The sequence below is a fragment of the Capronia coronata genome (genome assembly GCF_000585585.1).
Source record: "Capronia coronata CBS 617.96 chromosome Unknown acBCG-supercont1.3, whole genome shotgun sequence".
Classification (NCBI taxonomy): Eukaryota; Fungi; Ascomycota; class Eurotiomycetes; order Chaetothyriales; family Herpotrichiellaceae; genus Capronia; species Capronia coronata.
Genome location: NW_006912895.1, coordinates 1,935,961 through 1,954,140, shown reverse-complemented (window position 1 = coordinate 1,954,140; position 18,180 = coordinate 1,935,961). Strand labels below are relative to the sequence as shown.

Here is an 18,180-nt window from a genome sequence, read left to right as displayed (position 1 = left end):
GGGGAAAAGGTCCGGGAGCCATTGTTGTGACAATCTAGGGTCCGGTTCTAGGCCTAGTAACGAGATGCATTCGAGTCATATCCGAAGGTATCATAAGTCAAGTGATCGAATGTCGACGCAACCGGGAAGCGGGAGGGTATCTGTGCCGCATAACACAACTCCTACTGACGACAGATGACACGAGGTACAGATTAGGATAGACGGTGAGAGTTTGGAGAGATAGAACAACTGCGAACCCAAACAAGATGCTTGTCAATGCTCAATCCTAGTGTTACAGAGAATGACACAATTTTCCAACCCTGGTCCATTTTGTTACCATACACCTCCTGCATTGGATCACGAAAACAGGATCTCAAGCTGCTCCTTTCGCCCAGTGATCCAGATCCCCTCTACTAAAGATATTTCTTGGGCATTGTACTCTTGCGCCACTTATACCACGCGAAGGCACCTATGCAACACGTCTGGAAGGCCATGAAACTGTAGAGGATGAAACCTATCCGTGGCGTGTGCGCCTGCACATACTCACGCAGACGTTGAGGTACGTGCTCCGTCACGCCAACGTGCGTCTGGGCGATCTGTTCGGAGATCTTGGCGAACTGCGCCTTGTGGTCGGACGACTTGAGTTCGCGCTCCAGGTTTCCGACCACACGGTCGAGATTGGCGACACGGGAGTCCAGCGACGAGATCATCTGCCCGTTCGGCATGCGGCCCAGGATCTCCTTGTAGCGAGCCTCTTCGGCGGCAGTGTGGCGTGTGATTTCGCCAAAGAGATTCGTGATCGCCTTTGACAGCAGATTAAGCCGGTTGTGCAGGTCGGCGAACTGGGCTTCAGAAGTGGTGAAGTACGAAGCCGGAAGGTCGTCCAATTGCGACATACCGGGATCGCGGTTTGCTGGAGGAGCTGGTGGAGGAGGCTGGTGGCTTCCTTGCTGTGGAGTGGGTACTGAGATGGAAGAAAGGGTGAAGGCAAAGACCTCGAACGAGTCCGGCGGATCAGCCGAGGCAGCAGTCAAGCCGAAGTTGTAGTCTGTAGGAAGAGCCACCTTGTCCGTGGCGAAACACATCTTCCCGTCCACTCTGACTTCGAGCCCGGCGTTGGAAGACTTGACGTTGATGTGTGACGGACGACCCAGGTTGCGGTAGACATAGTCGCAGTTCCCAAAGGCTAGACTGTCGACGTTGGGATGGCTCTTGTATTCGATTGAGCCGTCGTTCAAGAAGCCGCGGATCTTCTGGACTCCTCCCACCGTATTGACGACAATTGCCAGCCCTTCCCACTTTCCGACGGTGTAGATGCTCGACGTGCTGACGCTTTTCTCCCCATTGCTTGCATACCATAGCTGCAGATGGCCCGTTCCCCGATCAACTGCGCCCGCTCTGAACTTGAAGTCCGCCGTCCATTCTTTTAGAGTGTTCTTCTGCTCTGACCACAACGCGCCTCGCTTGTTGGCGCCGTATGGAGGCGTCAGGATGACTTTGTCGGAAAGGAGTTGCGGCACGTGTCCTTCGCCCAACATCGCCCAGCCGGGAATGGCGAAGGAATTGGGCGAGATCCCTTGTTTGTGACCAAACGACAGCTCTTCGACGATGTTCTGCGACAGGGCAGCAGTGGCCCAGAGGAGGCATAGACAGGCAGAGCGGAGGCTCAGCATGTTGACAACTTTTGAGAGTACACTTCTGTGCAAAAGTCAGCACGTTGACGCAACCGGATAGAATCAAACCACTGACTTGAAGGGAAAAGGGTCGGCAAGGCTGCTCAAGGGCAGTGCTCAGGGAGAGTCTCTCTTGTGTGTGACCCAGGTGCGAAATATTGATACAGTGGCCCAAGTGATGCAGACGGCAATGACGCAGTAACGACACTCGCGAGCAAGATCAAGCGTGGCAGGAGCTGGTTCAACAAGATGTCTGATATTCAGGCTTTTGAAAGCAACATTATGTGTGATTCCTTCTAGTCCGTCCATTCAGGGCTGAGGCAGGGTGAGAGGCCGTGGGAGTGGCCTCAAATCACAGATTGACATGACATACTAGTAGTAATGCCGGTGGCTATTCGCAGAATGCTGGAGTTCGGTATTCATCGAGGACGTATCGTGTGCAGATGCCTGGGTGTTAAAAGAGGCCAGATTCTAGAAGCCATTTGGTTGCATTTTACCGAATTCATGCCGCATTGCGATTGGCGAATTCGATTACACTAAACTGGCGTGTTTTTGCGGACGACTCTCAACCACTGCACACTTCTTACATCTACGTACCTCAGATGTTGGAGAAGCCTCTGCTGGCCAGACACACATATCAAGTCCGTCGGTATTGTCGGACGGTACTCTAGGCCGACCATGGCTTCCGCCGTCTCGGCCTCCCTCAGCCAGTTCCGCGACAGGACGCCGATCATACCTGTAAGACCACAGCCTTACATGTATTCCTCCTTGGAGCTCTGCCAGCTAACGGGGGAAAGAACCGGCCGAAGCCGAGGGCGGCACGAGAGCCAGGTAGCGATCAATGGCCTTCTCTACTCCAGACTACTATAGTAGCAACTGCTCTCAAGATTCTGCTTTTCCCAGCATACAAGTCCACCGACTTTGAGGTTCATCGAAACTGGCTGGCTATCACCCACTCTTTGCCGGTGAAGCGCTGGTATTATGAGGTTAGTTGAGCTAGTCGCAACGTTTTGGCCACCAGCACTGACTAGCAATGCAGGCTACATCAGAATGGACTCTCGACTACCCTCCGGGGTTCGCGGTCTTTGAGTGGCTGTTGTCTTATCCAGCGAGTTGGATTGATCAAGCCATGGTACGAATCGAAAATTTGAACTATGATTTATGGGCCACCGTTTGTTTCCAGAGGAGTTCCGTGATTTTGACAGAACTGCTTCTGGTCTACGCGTTGCACAGGTATGCTGAACGATAGTGATACGAAGGTGGTGCTGAACGATCGTAGATATACGAAAACCTCGCCTCCTTCGACCCGTCGCCAGACCCATGTTGTCGCCCTCTCCATCCTGCTCTCTCCTGGTCTTCTGATTATCGACCATATTCACTTCCAGTACAACGGGTTTCTGTATGGCGTGCTGTTACTGTCAATCGTGCTCGCAAGGAATGAAGCAACAGTGCTGTACAGTGGCATACTGTTCGCCGTGCTGTTGTGCCTGAAACATATCTACCTCTACCTGGCGCCGGCTTACTTTGTGTACCTTCTACGCGTCTATTGTCTGGACCCGAAGAATGTGTTCCGACCACGGATACTCAACGTCTTCAAGCTTGGGACGAGCATCATCGGGGTCTTTGGAGTCGTCTTCGGTCCATTTGCAGTTTGGGGTCAGCTCGACCAACTCAAAACTCGATTGTTTCCCTTTGCCCGCGGTCTCTGCCATGCATATTGGGCACCAAATGTGTGGGCCATCTACTCATTCTTAGACCGGATCCTGATAGTTGCGGCGCCTTACCTGCGGCTTGATGTTGACTACGACGCTGTCAACAGTGTCACTCGAGGTCTGGTGGGAGACACGTCTTTCGCGGTTCTTCCAGGTATAACAGCTCAGCAATGCTTTGGGCTTACGTTAGCCTTCCAGCTGGTTGCCTTGACGAAGCTGTGGCTCGCCCCGAGCTGGGATGCGTTCGTGGGAGCCATCACATTGTGCGGATATGCGTCGTTTCTGTTTGGCTGGCACGTTCACGAAAAAGCGATTCTGCTGGTCATCATTCCATTCAGCCTTTTGGCGGTCAAGGATCGGTCATACCTGGCAAGCTTCCGGCCTCTTGCGGTCGCGGGCCATGTGTCATTATTTCCGCTGCTCTTTACGGCGGCCGAATTTCCTATCAAGGTGGCGTACACGGTAGCCTGGTTGATCATGTTCCTGTACGCCTTCGATCGATTGGCTCCGGCACCGGCGAGGAGAAGAGTGTTCCTGTTGGACAGATTCGCACTTCTTTATATCGCTGTTTCGGTGCCTTTGATGATCTACTGTTCCCTGTTGCACAGCATTGTGTTTGGAGAAAAGTACGAATTCCTTCCCCTGATGTTTATTAGCACATATTCCGCTGTTGGGGTCCTCGGCTCTTGGCTTGGCTTCATGGTCTGCTACTTGTCGTGACAGCCTGAAATCTAGAGGGTGCTATATAGATCAAAATGAATACTGGCATCACATCCACAATAATTGAGAAGTCCGCATCGCAGGAGGTCTACAATCCGCCGGAAGATATACAATGAATGAGCGGTTGCACTTTAGAATTGTAAAATGTCTAGCCGCAGTCGCCCAAGGGTGCCTCGTCGCCTCGAGCAGAGGGCGCTATCGGGGGCGATCTTTTTGTCTGTCATCGGCCCCGGATGATCTTTCAAACTTAGGTTTAAGCAGGGAATAACGTGATTAATCGGGGAGAGACAGCATTCAGACGTTGATAATGGACGGTAAACACTGCTGAATAGATCCAAGATTGTCGTGGATGGTCTATCTTGACTCAACGTCGCGAGAGGATTCGAACGAGTACCTGTATGCCCATAAACAGAGCGTAACGAGGGATTTGACGAGTGAGCATGGCTAGTCGAGGAGTCGAGGGGGAAGTGATTGGGTGAGAGCGGACATAGCGCGGGAGCCACGAGAAGGCTCGGCGCTGCGCCAAAGATTTTAGACGTCTAGAACAGGAAGGTCAGGCGACTTGTCCCGGGTGGAAGAAACGCGGCTAAACACTAACACGAAGATCCGATGCCTGCGTCGCCGATGGCCGTGTGTGCGTGTGTGTGTGTATACACAGATGAATGCTTTCATTCTGCTACTGCTACTCTGTTGTTAGACTACTACAGCTACACACTGCAGGTTGCAGACCATCAGATCAGAAGACAAACATACCACTAGTAGTAGCAATCAATGCTCGAATACTGCCTCGTCTGCTTCCTCCCATGTTTGTAGCCTCGCGTGGTATGCAGTGGTAGTACTCGACCTCATCAGAACTGCAGTGCGGACTCAGGCTCCACCTGCGGCACCCGCCGCGGCCACTCACACACCCACCACTAACAACTCACTAACCTGGTTCCCTCCCTCCCGCCTCGCCGCGCATACTCTGTACGGTGCCGGAGCCAGTGCCAGTCCCAGTGCCTCTGGTTTGGCATTTACTGTCTTTCTCTCCCTCCGCTTCTTCCACCTCCTCGTCATGTTGGATTCTTTGTCGCTCTGTTTTCTCTCTCCGCCACTTTGTCCTTCACCACCACGCAGCAAACGCACTCCCACGTCGCCTTATATTCCCTCCTCTTCTCCTACTCTCCGATTGCAGTCCGCCGGTCTCCCTCCATGACGCGTTTTCATTGCCCTGAGTACCTCGATCCGGCCGTCGCAAAGCCCACATCTACCGCGCTGGTCACTACACCTCACTCCGACACGCCTACGCGACTGGCACCAAGTGGAATCTAAACCGTGCTGCCCTTGAAATCATTCTCCTTGCGACATTCCTCTAACGGTCTCCGACATTGCCCTGCGCATCTCGAGTCTCCTCTGCCCCATTACTGCCAGGATGGTGTTGTTCAAGAGAAAGCCCGTACGGTACCTCCCGCATCCGCATCTGGATGATCAGGACTGCGACGTATGGGTCATTCCGGAGGTCAATGAGGTCTTCACCTCCTACGATTCATATCTAGAGCGCATGGACTTTTTCAAGTCGAAGCGATTCTCCTGCGAAGTGACTGGCCGTTCCGGTCTGACGTTCTTTGACGCTCTCCGCAGCGAACAAGCCGGGTCGCGCGAAATCGACGAAGCATTCCCTCAAGCTCTCCGCGAGCCCGTCTTGCGCCGTGTCCAGTTCTCGACGACATCCCGGCTGGACAGCCTGGTGGAGGAGGTATACAACGAATTCAAAAACGACTTCTATCCCGGCGAGCTGGTCACCGTCATTCTAGACGACTCGACCAGGCTATATGGTAGAGTCAGGGACAAAGCGAAGTTCGCGGAAATTAGACGGCCCGATGGCACTGTGGCCAGAAAGGGTTTCTCTCGATACTTCGTCCGCCTCATTGATCGCCCCGACGAGGAGGCTTTGGTCGACGACAACCATATCGCTAGAGACCGCAAGGTCTTCACCAAACAGATGCTCCGCACATTCATCAAGAACACGGTGACCAGAGAGGGCTGGAATGGGGCTCCGTGGCTCGTCAAGTCAGAGGTTGCCGAACGGTTCCGCATTGACACCAACGTCCCTCTGCATTTACAATACAGCAGTAAAGTTGCAGCGAAGAAGGCGGAGAAGAAGAGCAATGGCGCTGAGCCGGAATCCCCATTCGGAGTCTCGCAGCCGTCTAAATTGCCCGAGTTGAAGCCTGCTCTGAAGAGAAAAAAGAACCAGCATGCTCAACAACATCAGCAACATCAGGAACCCACAGATATATATGCACAGGGATATGTTCAGAAATACCCGTCAGATATTGTGCCAGGCGTGGGACTCTTGCCTCGATCCTGGGGCCATCTGCAACCTACATGGCCACAACCGGACGCCTCCTACTATTATCCGCAATACAATTCACGGGAGGGCCACTACTCTTCTGAGCCTGAGGCTCAGATACCGCCGCCCAAGCAGATGGTCCCAGAACCTCCTCCGCCACCTCCTCCAATCAAGTATCCTATCGAAGATCTAGACGTCGAGCCAGTCCGCGATGGCACCCATCGACCGGCACTCAAGTTCGTGGCCAAAGAACAATGTCGGGACAAAAAGTCGAGAAACAACATCATCCCAGATCTCAAAGCCGAGACTATTGGCCTCCTTCTGGAGACGTGGAATACTCTCAATGTCTATTGCCAGGTCTTGAAACTAGACTCGTTCACTTTTGACGACTTTGTCGAAGCCATGCTTTTTTCCTCTGACGAGGTCGACTGCGAGTTATTTGTGGAAGTCCATTGCGCGATCCTCAAACAGCTGGTCAATGCCGAGAACGACGAGGAGGGAGCGATTCAAATTTCTCTTCCAGACCTTCCAGACTCGGACGAGGAAGAAGATGAGGAATCGGAAGAAGAAGAGACCAAACCACCAACACCAACACCCGAGCCCGAGTACCCGGCCAAGCGCACTCGTAGTAGTCTCAACAAAGTCCAATTTGTTGATGAGCAACCGAAGGAGGAAGAGGACCAGGCTGATGTGGTCTTACACCGTGCGGCGGAAATGTTTGGGGAGTACGGCTGGATTGATAGACTTCGAAAGCGAGATCTGAGACATGGAGGATGGGAACTGGTGATGGTCGGACTACTTCATCGACTCAGCGGGAGACCTAGGTTATCAGAGGCGTGCAACAAAATCCTCGCCCACCTGGCTCCGCTGGACGCCGAGCCTACCAGTGAGACAGCCCAGATACAATACTCCACGATGGACATCAACCTGCGAGCAGAGGCGCTGCAAATCATCTGTCGACTCTTCCTGGAGACTAAAACAGTCAGGGACTTCCTGGAAGAGTCGAGCAACACCATGACCCAGTATCGGAAGATCAAGATTGAGCATCAGCGTGCTCGGAAAGAGGCTCTGGCGAGGTTGAAGGAGCTTCAAGTGGAAAAAAGGCAATTAGCACCGGAGCCCGAGAAGTCTCCGTCTCCTATGCCGGAACTTGAAGAGGCGATGGAAGCCGAGAAGGCTGCCGAAGACCACGACGTGTCCATTCCGGATTCGGAGGACGAAGAACATAGCATGTTGACACGCTCTCTGCGTCGTGGCAGTGACCGAGCCGCGGAGCGCAAGCGGAAACGAGAGGAAGAACAAGAGAGAAAAGAAAAAGCGGCCGAAGCGAAGCAGAACAAAGGCAGCAAGGAATACCAGAAGGTACTGAGGCTGATTGAAAAGGAGCGCGACAAGATCGAAGCGGCAGAAGAGCAGATCATGATCGTCGACAATGACCTGCGCGAGGCAGATTGCCCACGAACGCGTGTCCTTGGGAAAGACCGGTTCTGCAATCGATATTGGTGGTTCGAACGGAATGCCATGCCATATGGAGGACTGCCAGAGAGTTCGACAGCCGACGCCGAGTACGCCAATGGCCGGATCTGGGTTCAGGGACCCGACGACATGGAGCGTGAAGGATTCATTGAAGTCAATGAGGCGGACAAACAGGCCTACTATCGACGGTTCCAAATGACGCCGGAAGAGCGCAAGAAGCTGGAGGAAGGTCCGACAGCCTTGCAGTCTGCGAATCAGTGGGGGTTCTACGAGACCGCCGAAGAACTCGACATGCTGATCGGCTGGCTCGACGCGCGAGGGTCGAGAGAGTTGAAACTCAAGAAAGAACTCAACCTGCAGAGGGACGTCATCATCAAACAAATGGAGAAGCGGGCGGCCTATCTCGTGCCGAGAGAGAAGTCCGAAGAGCCGTCTACAAGAATGTCGACGCGAACGAAAACGCATGTCAGCGAAAGGACTCATCGATGTCTGCGCTGGCGGAATACCATGGCGGTCAAGGAGCTGGGCCATCGACATATCGATCCTCCTCTCAAACCTCGGGGAAGGGGTAAGAAGAACGTCGCTCATGACGACACGTTCTCTCGCAAGAATGCCTCGCCGGCCCCGGCAGTGCTGAATCGTCAGGGCAAACCGGCCACGCGACAAGGGACGAGATACAATTTCTGATATAACATGGAGTGCGGTAATGGATGACCAGTGAGTGGGTGTGTGATGAATAGAAAACGGAGCATGGAGCATGGAGCATGAAGCATGGAAGGCGTCTCCTGTATGTCAGGAAGACTAGAAAACATGGAGCAAGGCGTCTCCAGGTTCTATGGGAGCTCGAAGACATCGAGCAATCCTTTGCTTTTGCTTTTGCGTTGCTTTGACTCGAGTTGTTTTGATTTGCAACCGACGCTGGGCTTAGAAGGATGGGTGGCACATCGTTGTTCCTCTGCTTTGTTCTGCTGGATTCACAAAAAGGGGACAGGACGGGACAGGCTTTCTGCTGAACTGTCCCCCTCTGGGGTGTGCTCTTTGCTCTGTGGACGGTGGCAGAGTTACGAAGGAAGAGAGCTGTGAGGGCGCAACTTGAAATGCACTCTGCTTTAACCTACAGCTGCATTGAGTGAGGTCTATAGATAGATACCGGCTGAGATCGAGAATAGAAGTTGTTGACGGTGCACTTGACTTGATGTCGCTGGTGGTGATTGATACCAGGAAGTGAAGTGGTGTCTCAACTTCCCCTCTGTATCGGTAGACATACTATCCTATACATCACATTCCTCCTTTCGTTCATTCTTTTTGAGGTGCTGGCAGTTCTTCTGGATTCGATAGATACAGTCTTGAGCCATACAAGGACCCCCATCGAGCTCCTTCTAATGTATCCATCCCTCTTAACCTAGTCGCACATTGCTCGCTGACAATCACGCCTTGACATGGTCTCCAGCTCATTCTTCTGACCCCTGCCCACTCACATTTACAGCTCATCTCGCACAGCCTCGGCGGCCTCTTTGGCGACGGCCTCAGCTTTCGCCTTCGCCGCTTTTGCAGCCTTGACCACGGCAGAGATATGTTTCCCGGGCTTCTGCAGAACCACGTCCTCGCCCCTCTCCACCAGGCCGCGCTTGACCATACTCGTGAGCATCTCGTAAGCGACCTGGGCGCCGGCCAAGGCCGTGGCCTCGCCGGTCCCATCATAGGCGGGGGCGACCTCGACGATATCGGCGCCGACGAGATTCAAGCCCTCAATGCCGCGCAGGATGGCGATCAACTCGCGCGTGGTCCAGCCGCCGGGTTCCGGGGTTCCAGTGCCCGGGGCGAGGCCGGGATCAATGACATCGATGTCGACGGACAGATAGACGGGGATATCGGTGCCCATGCGGGCCATGATTGCCTCGATGATGCCGTCCACGCCGACGGCATCGATGTCGTCGGCCTCGATGCGCAGAAACCCCTGGTTCTCGTCGTTCTCGTAGTCGGCCCAGTCGAGGCCGCCCAGCCGCGTGCGCAGCCCGGCGTGCACGCTCGAGCCGTTGGCGATCAGCCCTTCCTCGCTGGCGATCCAGAACATGGTGCCGTGCGTGAAGTCCGCCTGCGTCGGCGTGTTGGCCCACGCCGACGGGTACGACCCCGGGTGCCACGTGTCCAGGTGCGCGTCGAAGTGCAGCACCGCGATCGGCTGGCCGTAGATCTTTGCGAGCGCCCGCAGCGCCGGGAGCGCGATGCTGTGGTCGCCGCCCAGCGTGATCAGTTTCGGGTGTTTGTGCGACGGCGGGTTCGTGTACGACAGCGGTCGCCGCGACACTAGCTCCAGGTACGCGCTGGTCATCTGGTGCAGCGCGAGCGCGTTGTCGAACGGCGTGATCGGGATGTCGCCGCAGTCGAGGATCGCCGGCCACGACGTGTATGGGTTGAGGCCGGCACGGTGGTTGAAGCCGCGGAAGGAGGTCTGCCTCGCTGACGCCGCGCGGATCGCTCGGGGTCCGAACCGGGCACCTGCGAGTTAGGCAAGATCATGGTATTAGTTGACAGTGTACCCTTGCAAAAGGAGGGAGGGAGTGCGACATGACATGACAAGAAAAGAAGAACAGGGGGAGCTGGCAAAGACAGGATAGGCTGCCTGCCTAATGGGACATGTTTGCCCGTCGTTGGAACTCCTCCTGATGTCTAGGAGCTTGATGGGTGGAGGTTTTTCTGATTCGACTTACCGGGACGATAGCTGACCGCCGTGTCGAAAGGGGCTCCAAGAATGCCAATATCAAACGGCTCGTACGGCGTCGTCAGGCACTTGACATGTCGAAGGTGCGCAAAGGTCGAGATCCCCGTGAATCCCCACTATTCAGTAAAGGAGAAGTCAATTCTTCACATTGCTTTTCTTTATCAATGATTCAATAGCCGTTGCCCGTGTCGAGGAATGGCGGCAAATAAAAGATGTAACCGATACAAAATACCAATAGCACAGTTGCTTTGCCGAAGGAAGTGAAACTCACATCCGTGTCCCATTTCGCCTTCAACTCGTCCAACGGAGTGCCCGACTCAGACGGCACATCGAATTCCGGATTGTCGTAGAAGGAAGCTGCCGTGAATGGGAGCAGGAAGAGCAACGACAGTGGTAGCGATAGGGCCAGCATGGCTGTGGTTGTGGCTGTCACACACCTGAAGTGTGGTGTGTATGATTGATGTCTGTCTCTTCTCAAGCAGGATCGGCGAGTCAGGCTATCATGGACCGTCCCTAGCTAGACATGAAGCTGAGAGGAAGAGAGTAAGGTAGGTAGAGAAGACAGAGAAGACAAGACGAAAGGAGTCGTAGCAATCAGATCTCCGGGAGCTATTGGACAAGGTGAAAGATATCTAATATTGAGTAATAAATATGCGCATTCACATAGATATCCAGATACCCATCCACCCACACTGATACAGGACTGCGTGTTGTTGGCTGCAGTGAGTGATATAGACCAAAGTTGGTGGGATCTTTAGTAGATGGAAAGTGTCAGCGAGACATGGATTTAATCGGCCGACAGGCGGAAATGTCCGGCGACGACATTCATTCATCCTCCGAACAGGCCTTACACTTGTCCATATACCTAGGTACATATGACTACACAACTATAACACATTGCGGGATATTCTACAGTCTGTACTTATCTAATACTACTGCTAGTATCCATCCACAATCCCGTCGGTCGGCAATGTCATGCGCAGAGTGGTCGTGACCGGGTTGGGAGCGGTCACGCCCCTAGGAGTCGGTATGTGGTCTATTCATGTTCTACTTGTACCGAGTTCTTCCTCATCTATTCCTACCTCTACATCGTATATCCTCTCCGTTCTGTTACGCTGTGTCTCTATCCCTTTACAATGGCCCATGCAGAGTAAGGAGCTATCACTATATGATATAGACCAACTCTCCCGTACCTGACCGACGATGAGACCTTACAACTAACCTTCTCTCCTATTCGGCTTTCGTCTCAGGAATCCGTCGGACCTGGAAAAGGCTGCTCAATGGCGACTGCGGCATCGTGTCGACCAGACACCTCGGCCCCGAGTTCGTCGCTCTACCGAGCCAAGTTGCTGGTCTTGTTCCAGTTCCAGTTGGAGCCACGACTTCACAGAACGCTGCAGACGAAAAGGGCGTATGGAGGGCGCAAGACCATGTCTCGTCTACGGTGCGTTCCTTTTCCGTCCTTACCCACGACCACCACGACTACCTTCATCATCAATCATCCGTTGGGCCGCTATCGACTACCTATGAAGTGAATATCCAGACAGACTACCAGAGAGATTGAGACCAAGTGTTCTTTCCTACCGATGCTGACTCACACAATAAAACTTACAGGAGCTGAGACAAACCGCCCGATTCGCACAATACGGTCTCGCAGCAGCGGCCGAGGCGCTGGACGATGCTGGATTCGATGATGGCAAAGGACTAGATCCGGAAATGACTGTACGAATCCACCAATCTTTTTCCAAACCCCAGCTTGTGTTTTTGGTCAATGACAGTCGAGAGAGTGTACCAGTCTAACAAAATAACAGGGCGTCTGTCTAGGCTCGGGCATCGGTAATCTTGAAGAGCTCTATACCACTTCAGTGGCATATCATCAAGCCGTAAGCGAAGTCGTGTCCATATATGCTGGATCACCTACCTACCTACCTATCTGACCCATCGATCAATTCACCTGTCGGTCTGGTATCTGTTTCACATCTAGCCTCGTGGCTGACCGCAACTTCTGCGCGCTGTAGAAAAATTACCACAAGATCCATCCGCTCTTCGTGCCGCGTCTCCTGATCAACCTCGGAGCCGGACATATATCCATGAGATACGGACTAAGGGTATGAATTGACGGAAAAACAACGGACTTCGGTTTTCCGTTTCCATTCTCCTTTCTTACTCCTTTCTTTCTACCTTACGCCCTATGGAAAATCAAGCTCACGCAAGTTTCGCGGGTCATCTAGGGTCCCAACCATGCCGTCACCACGGCCTGCACTACAGGCGCACATTCATTAGGCGACGCATCGCGATTCATCCAGTCCGGCGAAGCGGACATCATGATCGCAGGAGGTGCCGAGTCCTGTATCCATCCGCTGGCCATAGGCGGGTTCGCCCGATCTCGCAGCCTCGCCACCCAATTCAACGACGAGCCACACTTGGCGTCGCGGCCATTTGACCGGGACAGAGCCGGGTTCGTCATCAGTGAAGGCGCAGCGTGCGTTGTATTGGAGGTAAGAATGGATGGATGGATGGATGGATTGTCTCGCTACTATCACCACGGACTGGAAAAATTACCTACTAAACACAACTGTTCTGACTTGCTGTGAAACGCCAAAAACAGGAACTCGAGCACGCAAAAGAAAGAGGCGCCAGAATTTACGCCGAGCTGTTGGGATACGGCAATTCAGCCGATGCATACCATCTGACTGCGCCGCGAGAAGACGGCAGCGGAGCGTTTTTGGCTATGAAGAAAGCCCTGAAGCTCGCCCAGATCCCACCGTCGAGCGTCGACTATATCAACGCCCATGCCACCTCCACCGCGCTGGGAGATGCGGCCGAGAACCAGGCCATCAAAGCCCTCATGTTGGGGCCCCATGGCAGGAAACAGACTTCGCATGTCAACGTCAGCAGCACCAAAGGGGCGTTGGGTCATCTGCTCGGGGCGGCGGGGGCCATAGAGGCCATTTTCAGTATCTTGGCGATACATGAGGTATGGATGAACCGGGCCTGATCCAACTGTGTGGCTGTCTTGCTAAAGCTAATCCAACTCTTTGTAGAATGTGCTGCCGCCGACCCTCAACCTCCGCTCCGTCACCGACGAGTTTGATTGCAACTATGTTGCAAACACGGCACAGCAGGCACATGTGCATGTCGCCATCTCCAACAGCTTCGGTTTCGGAGGTACCAATGCAAGTCTCTGCTTCAGGAAGTGCGAGTAGTAGCATGTTGCCCAATGTCTCCGAGACTGGCCGCAGTCGGGAGAATGCTGTGGTTGAAGTGATTGTGCCTAGCTGAGGCATAAGAATACTTCGCTGGACTCGACTCTATCGGCCACTGTATGTCAGTTTGGTCGAACTCAAAGTCGTCTGGGTTTGCTGTCGTTGGTTAGGGTCATCTTGGTCTTCTTGATCGCTCGTCCGACATCCTATGTCACATCGATCGATCTCTTTCTCATGGGAGCTTTGATCCCAGGTTGAGCCATCCCTACGCCCGTCGGGGCGGGTGAAGCGGCCACTGTCTGAGGGAACGCCTCTGACCCACCCACAGTATTGCGGACACTCTCCGGAGGTACACTGAACAGTCCACCACTGCGGTTCCCGCTTAGCGCGTTGGAAAGCATCTCCTTCATGCGGACAAGTTGATATTTCCGCTTCGTCGGTACTAGTGTGCGAGTAATCAACGGTTGCGGGCGTGCCAGGCTCCTGGATATCGCCGTCATGATGGTGTCTCGTTCCTCGTCCGAGTCAACCGGTCCAGCTAGGGTTGGATCAAGATCCTCGTCGAGAAAAGCGGGAGCATTGGCATCGATGGCCGCCTCTGTAGACCGCCATGCATCAGTAACAAGTCACCATCATCACCGTCGTCGGCAGACACCACCACTCACTCTGTTGCCGGGCTTGGTTCTTCTTCTGGTAGGCAGCAAGCAGCATGTCGTACGGCAGGCTTCTGCCAGGCACAGCCCTTTTGGCACCCATACTATGACTCTTGCACGTCAAACTCCTTGCACACTGCGCGCCGTTGGGCAGAGTGACTCCACACTGTTTCTCGACGTCCACAGGTCCTTTGGGTTTCGCCGCCTTCTTCTGCTCTTCCTTTTTCTTCTTCTTTTTCGAGTCCTTGTCGTCCTCGGCATCGAGCTTACGCTTCTTGCCCTTCTTGGTACCGTCGTCCCCGTCGCCGTCCACTGCGTTCTTTCTAGCGCTTTTGCCGTCCCGTACTTCGTCGTCGTCATCGTCGTCGTCGTCTGCTCGTTCTGCTCGTTCTTTCGCGCGTTGAGCCGCCTCGCGGGCCTCCTTCTTCTTGCGCGCCTTGTCTTGTTTCGACTTGATGCACAGTGCAATGTGTTCTTTCGCGGTCCGCTTCAGCACCATCTTCTTGCAGTGTTTACAGACCAGCGTGTCCAGAGCTTCTTGCTTTCCGTCGGGGAAGTTGGCCATCGTTTCTTCTTCGAAGTGTGGCAGGACGGGCGAGAGGCCTGTTGACTTCTCTTTGACTCCTGGGGTAACTCTTGTTAAAATGAGAAAGGTCCGTCCAGATCAAGGAACTATACCATTTGCGCCAGTCCCTTTCATGCCCTGGCCCGGCTCCTTCTTTAGTTTTAGTTTAATGGGCTTTTTGTCGCCTTTGTTGAACTTGTAACCCGAGGCACCGACCAGACTGCCAGAGTTGGCTCCCGCGGATGAGGCTGCGACAAGAGTTAGACCGTACTCAGCGTCCTGGCGATGCTACTCGCCTTGCGCCCCATCGCCCGCCATGGTGGGAGTCAGTCGAGTCTCCCCCTCTCCGGACTTGATGGTTTGGACGGGCAGTCAGCTACCAGGCCCAGGAACGGGTTGAATGGTAACGTGTACCCATCAACTCAGGAAGGGTGTGTAGGCGTGATAGTCGTGTCTCGCATGCCGCTTTTTGTTGATGGTAGCGATCCTCCGTTGGTCTTCGTCTTATCGGGGTCCCGACTAACTACGTATTCTGTCTGTAGTTGCCCGCCACATCGAGTCCTCCAGTTTAAGTTCCGCCTGCGCCCCTGACTCGGAGCGCCAAGCCTAGTGCGGAGCAGACTGGTCTCAACCGCAGTTTGAACTGCAATGCGACTCCAACCGTGTATACGTACCTGATACCTAGACCTACTATCCACTACGATTGTTGGGCAGTTTGCCGTTCGCCAGTTTGAGATACAGATTCTAGTTTTGCCCAAGGGGCGAAGGCGTCAATATTCTTTTCACTGCGCATCCTTTCGCGCAAGGGAACCCAGGGCAATCCGCCGTCAACGTGTCCTTTGTCATGTCTTAGCATCAATCTAGGACCCTCCCAACATCTCAGCCTTGTCTGCAATTCCGCCAAAAACGGCCACCATGGACACTTACACCGACCCCAATTCCTTGATCGCGCGCGTTGGTGGGCAATGGGCAGGGGCGGAGCTGCAGCGAGACTTTCAAAGAGAGGTGGCCGAGCTCCTCGGACGACGAAACCGTTCCTTTCCAGGCGCCCAGCCGGTCTCGTTCGCCGCGCGGCATATCCAAGAGCTGAAACGGGAAGACTACTTTGTGTGCGAAAAGACGGATGGAATCCGATATTTGATGTATCTGACGGAAGACGCCGAACGAGACATACACTACCTGATCGACCGGAAGAACGACTATTATTACGTGCCCGGCCTCCATTTCCCTCACCACGAAGACCCCACGTTCCACCGATATCACACGAACACGATCCTGGACGGCGAGCTGGTGGAAGACAAATACCCGGACCGGCCGTCGGAGATCAAATTCCTGGTTTTTGATTGCCTGATCTTGGACGGCACCATGCTGATGCAACGGCCGCTCGACAAACGCCTTGCCTACTTCAAGTCTCACGTCCTGCAGCCCTACCGACAGATGTTCAAGCAGAACCCGGAGATCGCGCGGCCGTTTGTGGTGGAGGACAAGGCGACCGAGTTCAGCTACGCGTTGGAGAAGATGTTCAAGGATGTGATCCCCAAGGTGAAGCGACTGCATGGCAACGACGGCTTGATTTTCACCTGCAAGAACTCCCCTTACAAGACCGGCACGGACGACCACATTCTTAAGTGGAAGCCGCCCTCGGATAACACGGTGGATTTCCTGCTGCACATCACCTGGGCCAAGGCGGAGCCCGAGCCAGACGATCCGGACCAGTCCCCGCAGGACGATTATTACGCCTTTCCCGAGTCTTTCGGCCTCTTCATCTTCTGCGGGAACGACGGCCAGTATGCACCGGTGGGCGAACTTCACGTGGAACCTGCCGAGTGGGAGACGTGGAAAGGCTTGAATCGCCCACTTCAAGACTGCATCGTCGAATGTTTCCAAGAGGATGTCGGCGCCAACCCACCACCACCCCAGTCCAACGGGTTCGCAAATGGGTCCCACGGCCTAGATCATTCCCGACGCTGGCGATTCCACCGGTTTCGAGACGACAAAACCGACGCCAACCATATCACCACTTTCCAGAGTGTCATCGAGTCCATCAGTGACCATGTCACTGAGGAAGATCTGTTGGCTCACGCAGATGAAATCCGAAAGGCATGGAAGCAGCGCGATTCGGAAACCAAGAAGAGAGAGGCTGCAAAGCGAGCTCAACCAGGTCAACCAGGCCAACCGTGGCCAAAGCATGGTTGAGTGTGAGTGGAGGCAACAACCTTTTGGCGGGTAGACACTCGCTTCGGCACGAAGCAAGATACTGGTAGCTCAAGGTAGTTGCCGCTGTGATGAGGCAGCTCGGGCAAAGGGACTGACTATGCATTCTCCATTGCGAGGGATGCGTCGTCCTAAAAACAAAGATTGCGCGCCGACATGAACCGTTGGCTATGCTCGATCAAATCGACCTTTCGATCAAATCGACTGTAAAGAGTTCATTTGTTCTTACGGATGCTGAGTTTGAGACATTTTTCCATCTTCATCATGGCCATGGATCTATGGAGTCCTCTCCAGCGGAGTATGATATCGTTTTGCTAGGAAAGGAAAGGCAAGGCAAGGCAAGGGACAACGGGCAACGACCATGGACAGTGGCTAGTGGCCAGTGGCCAGTAGGCAAAGGCGGCGGAGCTGGTGGCGTAAACAAGGGCATGATTGACACGTTTTGAAATGCATGGATGCGGGATGTAAGAGTACGGAGGTCTTGACGTGATACCCCTGTAAGCTGAGCAAAGAGCTCTAGCTCTAGTCCTTTTTTTATAGGTATGAAACTATCCGTTATTCATTTGCATTCGCACTTTGCACTTTGCACTTTGCAATCCTTCCTTGAACGTACATCATCATATATGATGGTGCCGGCGAATCTCTCCTGCAATCTCATGCGTGCATCCAAGCTTGTATGTATGCTTGCTGACTGGCCAGCTGGTCTACTCGCTCGCGTGGTTCTGTGACACATTAAAATAATACCAACGGCTTATATTCAATACAAGAAAACATGGTGTTTATCCACACTGTCCAACTGTACAGGGCTGAACCTTGACCCCGACCCCGACCCAGACTCTGAACCAGATCCAAGCATAGCTCCGAGCACCGCGCGCGTCCAAGGATCCGGGTTTGAATTTCCAGCCTGGCTAGAATTCGGATCTGAATC

General features: G+C 53.8%; 7 protein-coding genes across 7 annotated transcripts; 4 read left to right on the top strand and 3 right to left on the bottom strand.

Moving 5' to 3' along the window:
* Positions 1–392: 392 nt before the first annotated feature.
* On the bottom strand, positions 393–1,652 carry A1O1_04021 (uncharacterized protein; the record flags this gene model as incomplete). Its single annotated transcript, XM_007724919.1, has 1 exon — positions 393–1,652. The coding sequence occupies one exon, from the start codon at positions 1,650–1,652 to the stop codon at positions 393–395; it is 1,260 nt and encodes a 419-aa protein (XP_007723109.1).
* Positions 1,653–2,330: 678 nt separating this feature from the next.
* On the top strand, positions 2,331–4,084 carry A1O1_04020 (dolichyl pyrophosphate Glc1Man9GlcNAc2 alpha-1,3-glucosyltransferase; the record flags this gene model as incomplete). The annotated part of the gene is made up of 4 exons (XM_007724918.1): positions 2,331–2,390; positions 2,450–2,638; positions 2,692–2,885; positions 2,932–4,084. 4 exons carry the CDS (start codon positions 2,331–2,333, stop codon positions 4,082–4,084), a joined length of 1,596 nt encoding a protein of 531 aa, XP_007723108.1.
* Positions 4,085–5,495: 1,411 nt separating this feature from the next.
* On the top strand, positions 5,496–8,579 carry A1O1_04019 (uncharacterized protein; the record flags this gene model as incomplete). Its single annotated transcript, XM_007724917.1, has 1 exon — positions 5,496–8,579. The coding sequence occupies one exon, from the start codon at positions 5,496–5,498 to the stop codon at positions 8,577–8,579; it is 3,084 nt and encodes a 1,027-aa protein (XP_007723107.1).
* Positions 8,580–9,372: 793 nt separating this feature from the next.
* A1O1_04018 (agmatinase) lies at positions 9,373–11,026 on the bottom strand (the record flags this gene model as incomplete). The annotated part of the gene is made up of 3 exons (XM_007724916.1): positions 9,373–10,391; positions 10,604–10,730; positions 10,886–11,026. The coding sequence occupies 3 exons, from the start codon at positions 11,024–11,026 to the stop codon at positions 9,373–9,375; spliced, it is 1,287 nt and encodes a 428-aa protein (XP_007723106.1).
* A 563-nt stretch (positions 11,027–11,589) lies between these two features.
* A1O1_04017 (3-oxoacyl-[acyl-carrier-protein] synthase II) lies at positions 11,590–13,820 on the top strand (the record flags this gene model as incomplete). Its single annotated transcript, XM_007724915.1, has 8 exons — positions 11,590–11,641; positions 11,865–12,058; positions 12,229–12,336; positions 12,426–12,497; positions 12,633–12,722; positions 12,846–13,112; positions 13,223–13,591; positions 13,659–13,820. The coding sequence occupies 8 exons, from the start codon at positions 11,590–11,592 to the stop codon at positions 13,818–13,820; spliced, it is 1,314 nt and encodes a 437-aa protein (XP_007723105.1).
* A 206-nt stretch (positions 13,821–14,026) lies between these two features.
* On the bottom strand, positions 14,027–15,038 carry A1O1_04016 (uncharacterized protein; the record flags this gene model as incomplete). The annotated part of the gene is made up of 2 exons (XM_007724914.1): positions 14,027–14,418; positions 14,486–15,038. The coding sequence occupies 2 exons, from the start codon at positions 15,036–15,038 to the stop codon at positions 14,027–14,029; spliced, it is 945 nt and encodes a 314-aa protein (XP_007723104.1).
* Positions 15,039–15,953: 915 nt separating this feature from the next.
* A1O1_04015 (mRNA guanylyltransferase) lies at positions 15,954–17,234 on the top strand (the record flags this gene model as incomplete). The annotated part of the gene is made up of 1 exon (XM_007724913.1): positions 15,954–17,234. The coding sequence occupies one exon, from the start codon at positions 15,954–15,956 to the stop codon at positions 17,232–17,234; it is 1,281 nt and encodes a 426-aa protein (XP_007723103.1).
* Between the last annotated feature and the right edge of the window lie 946 nt (positions 17,235–18,180).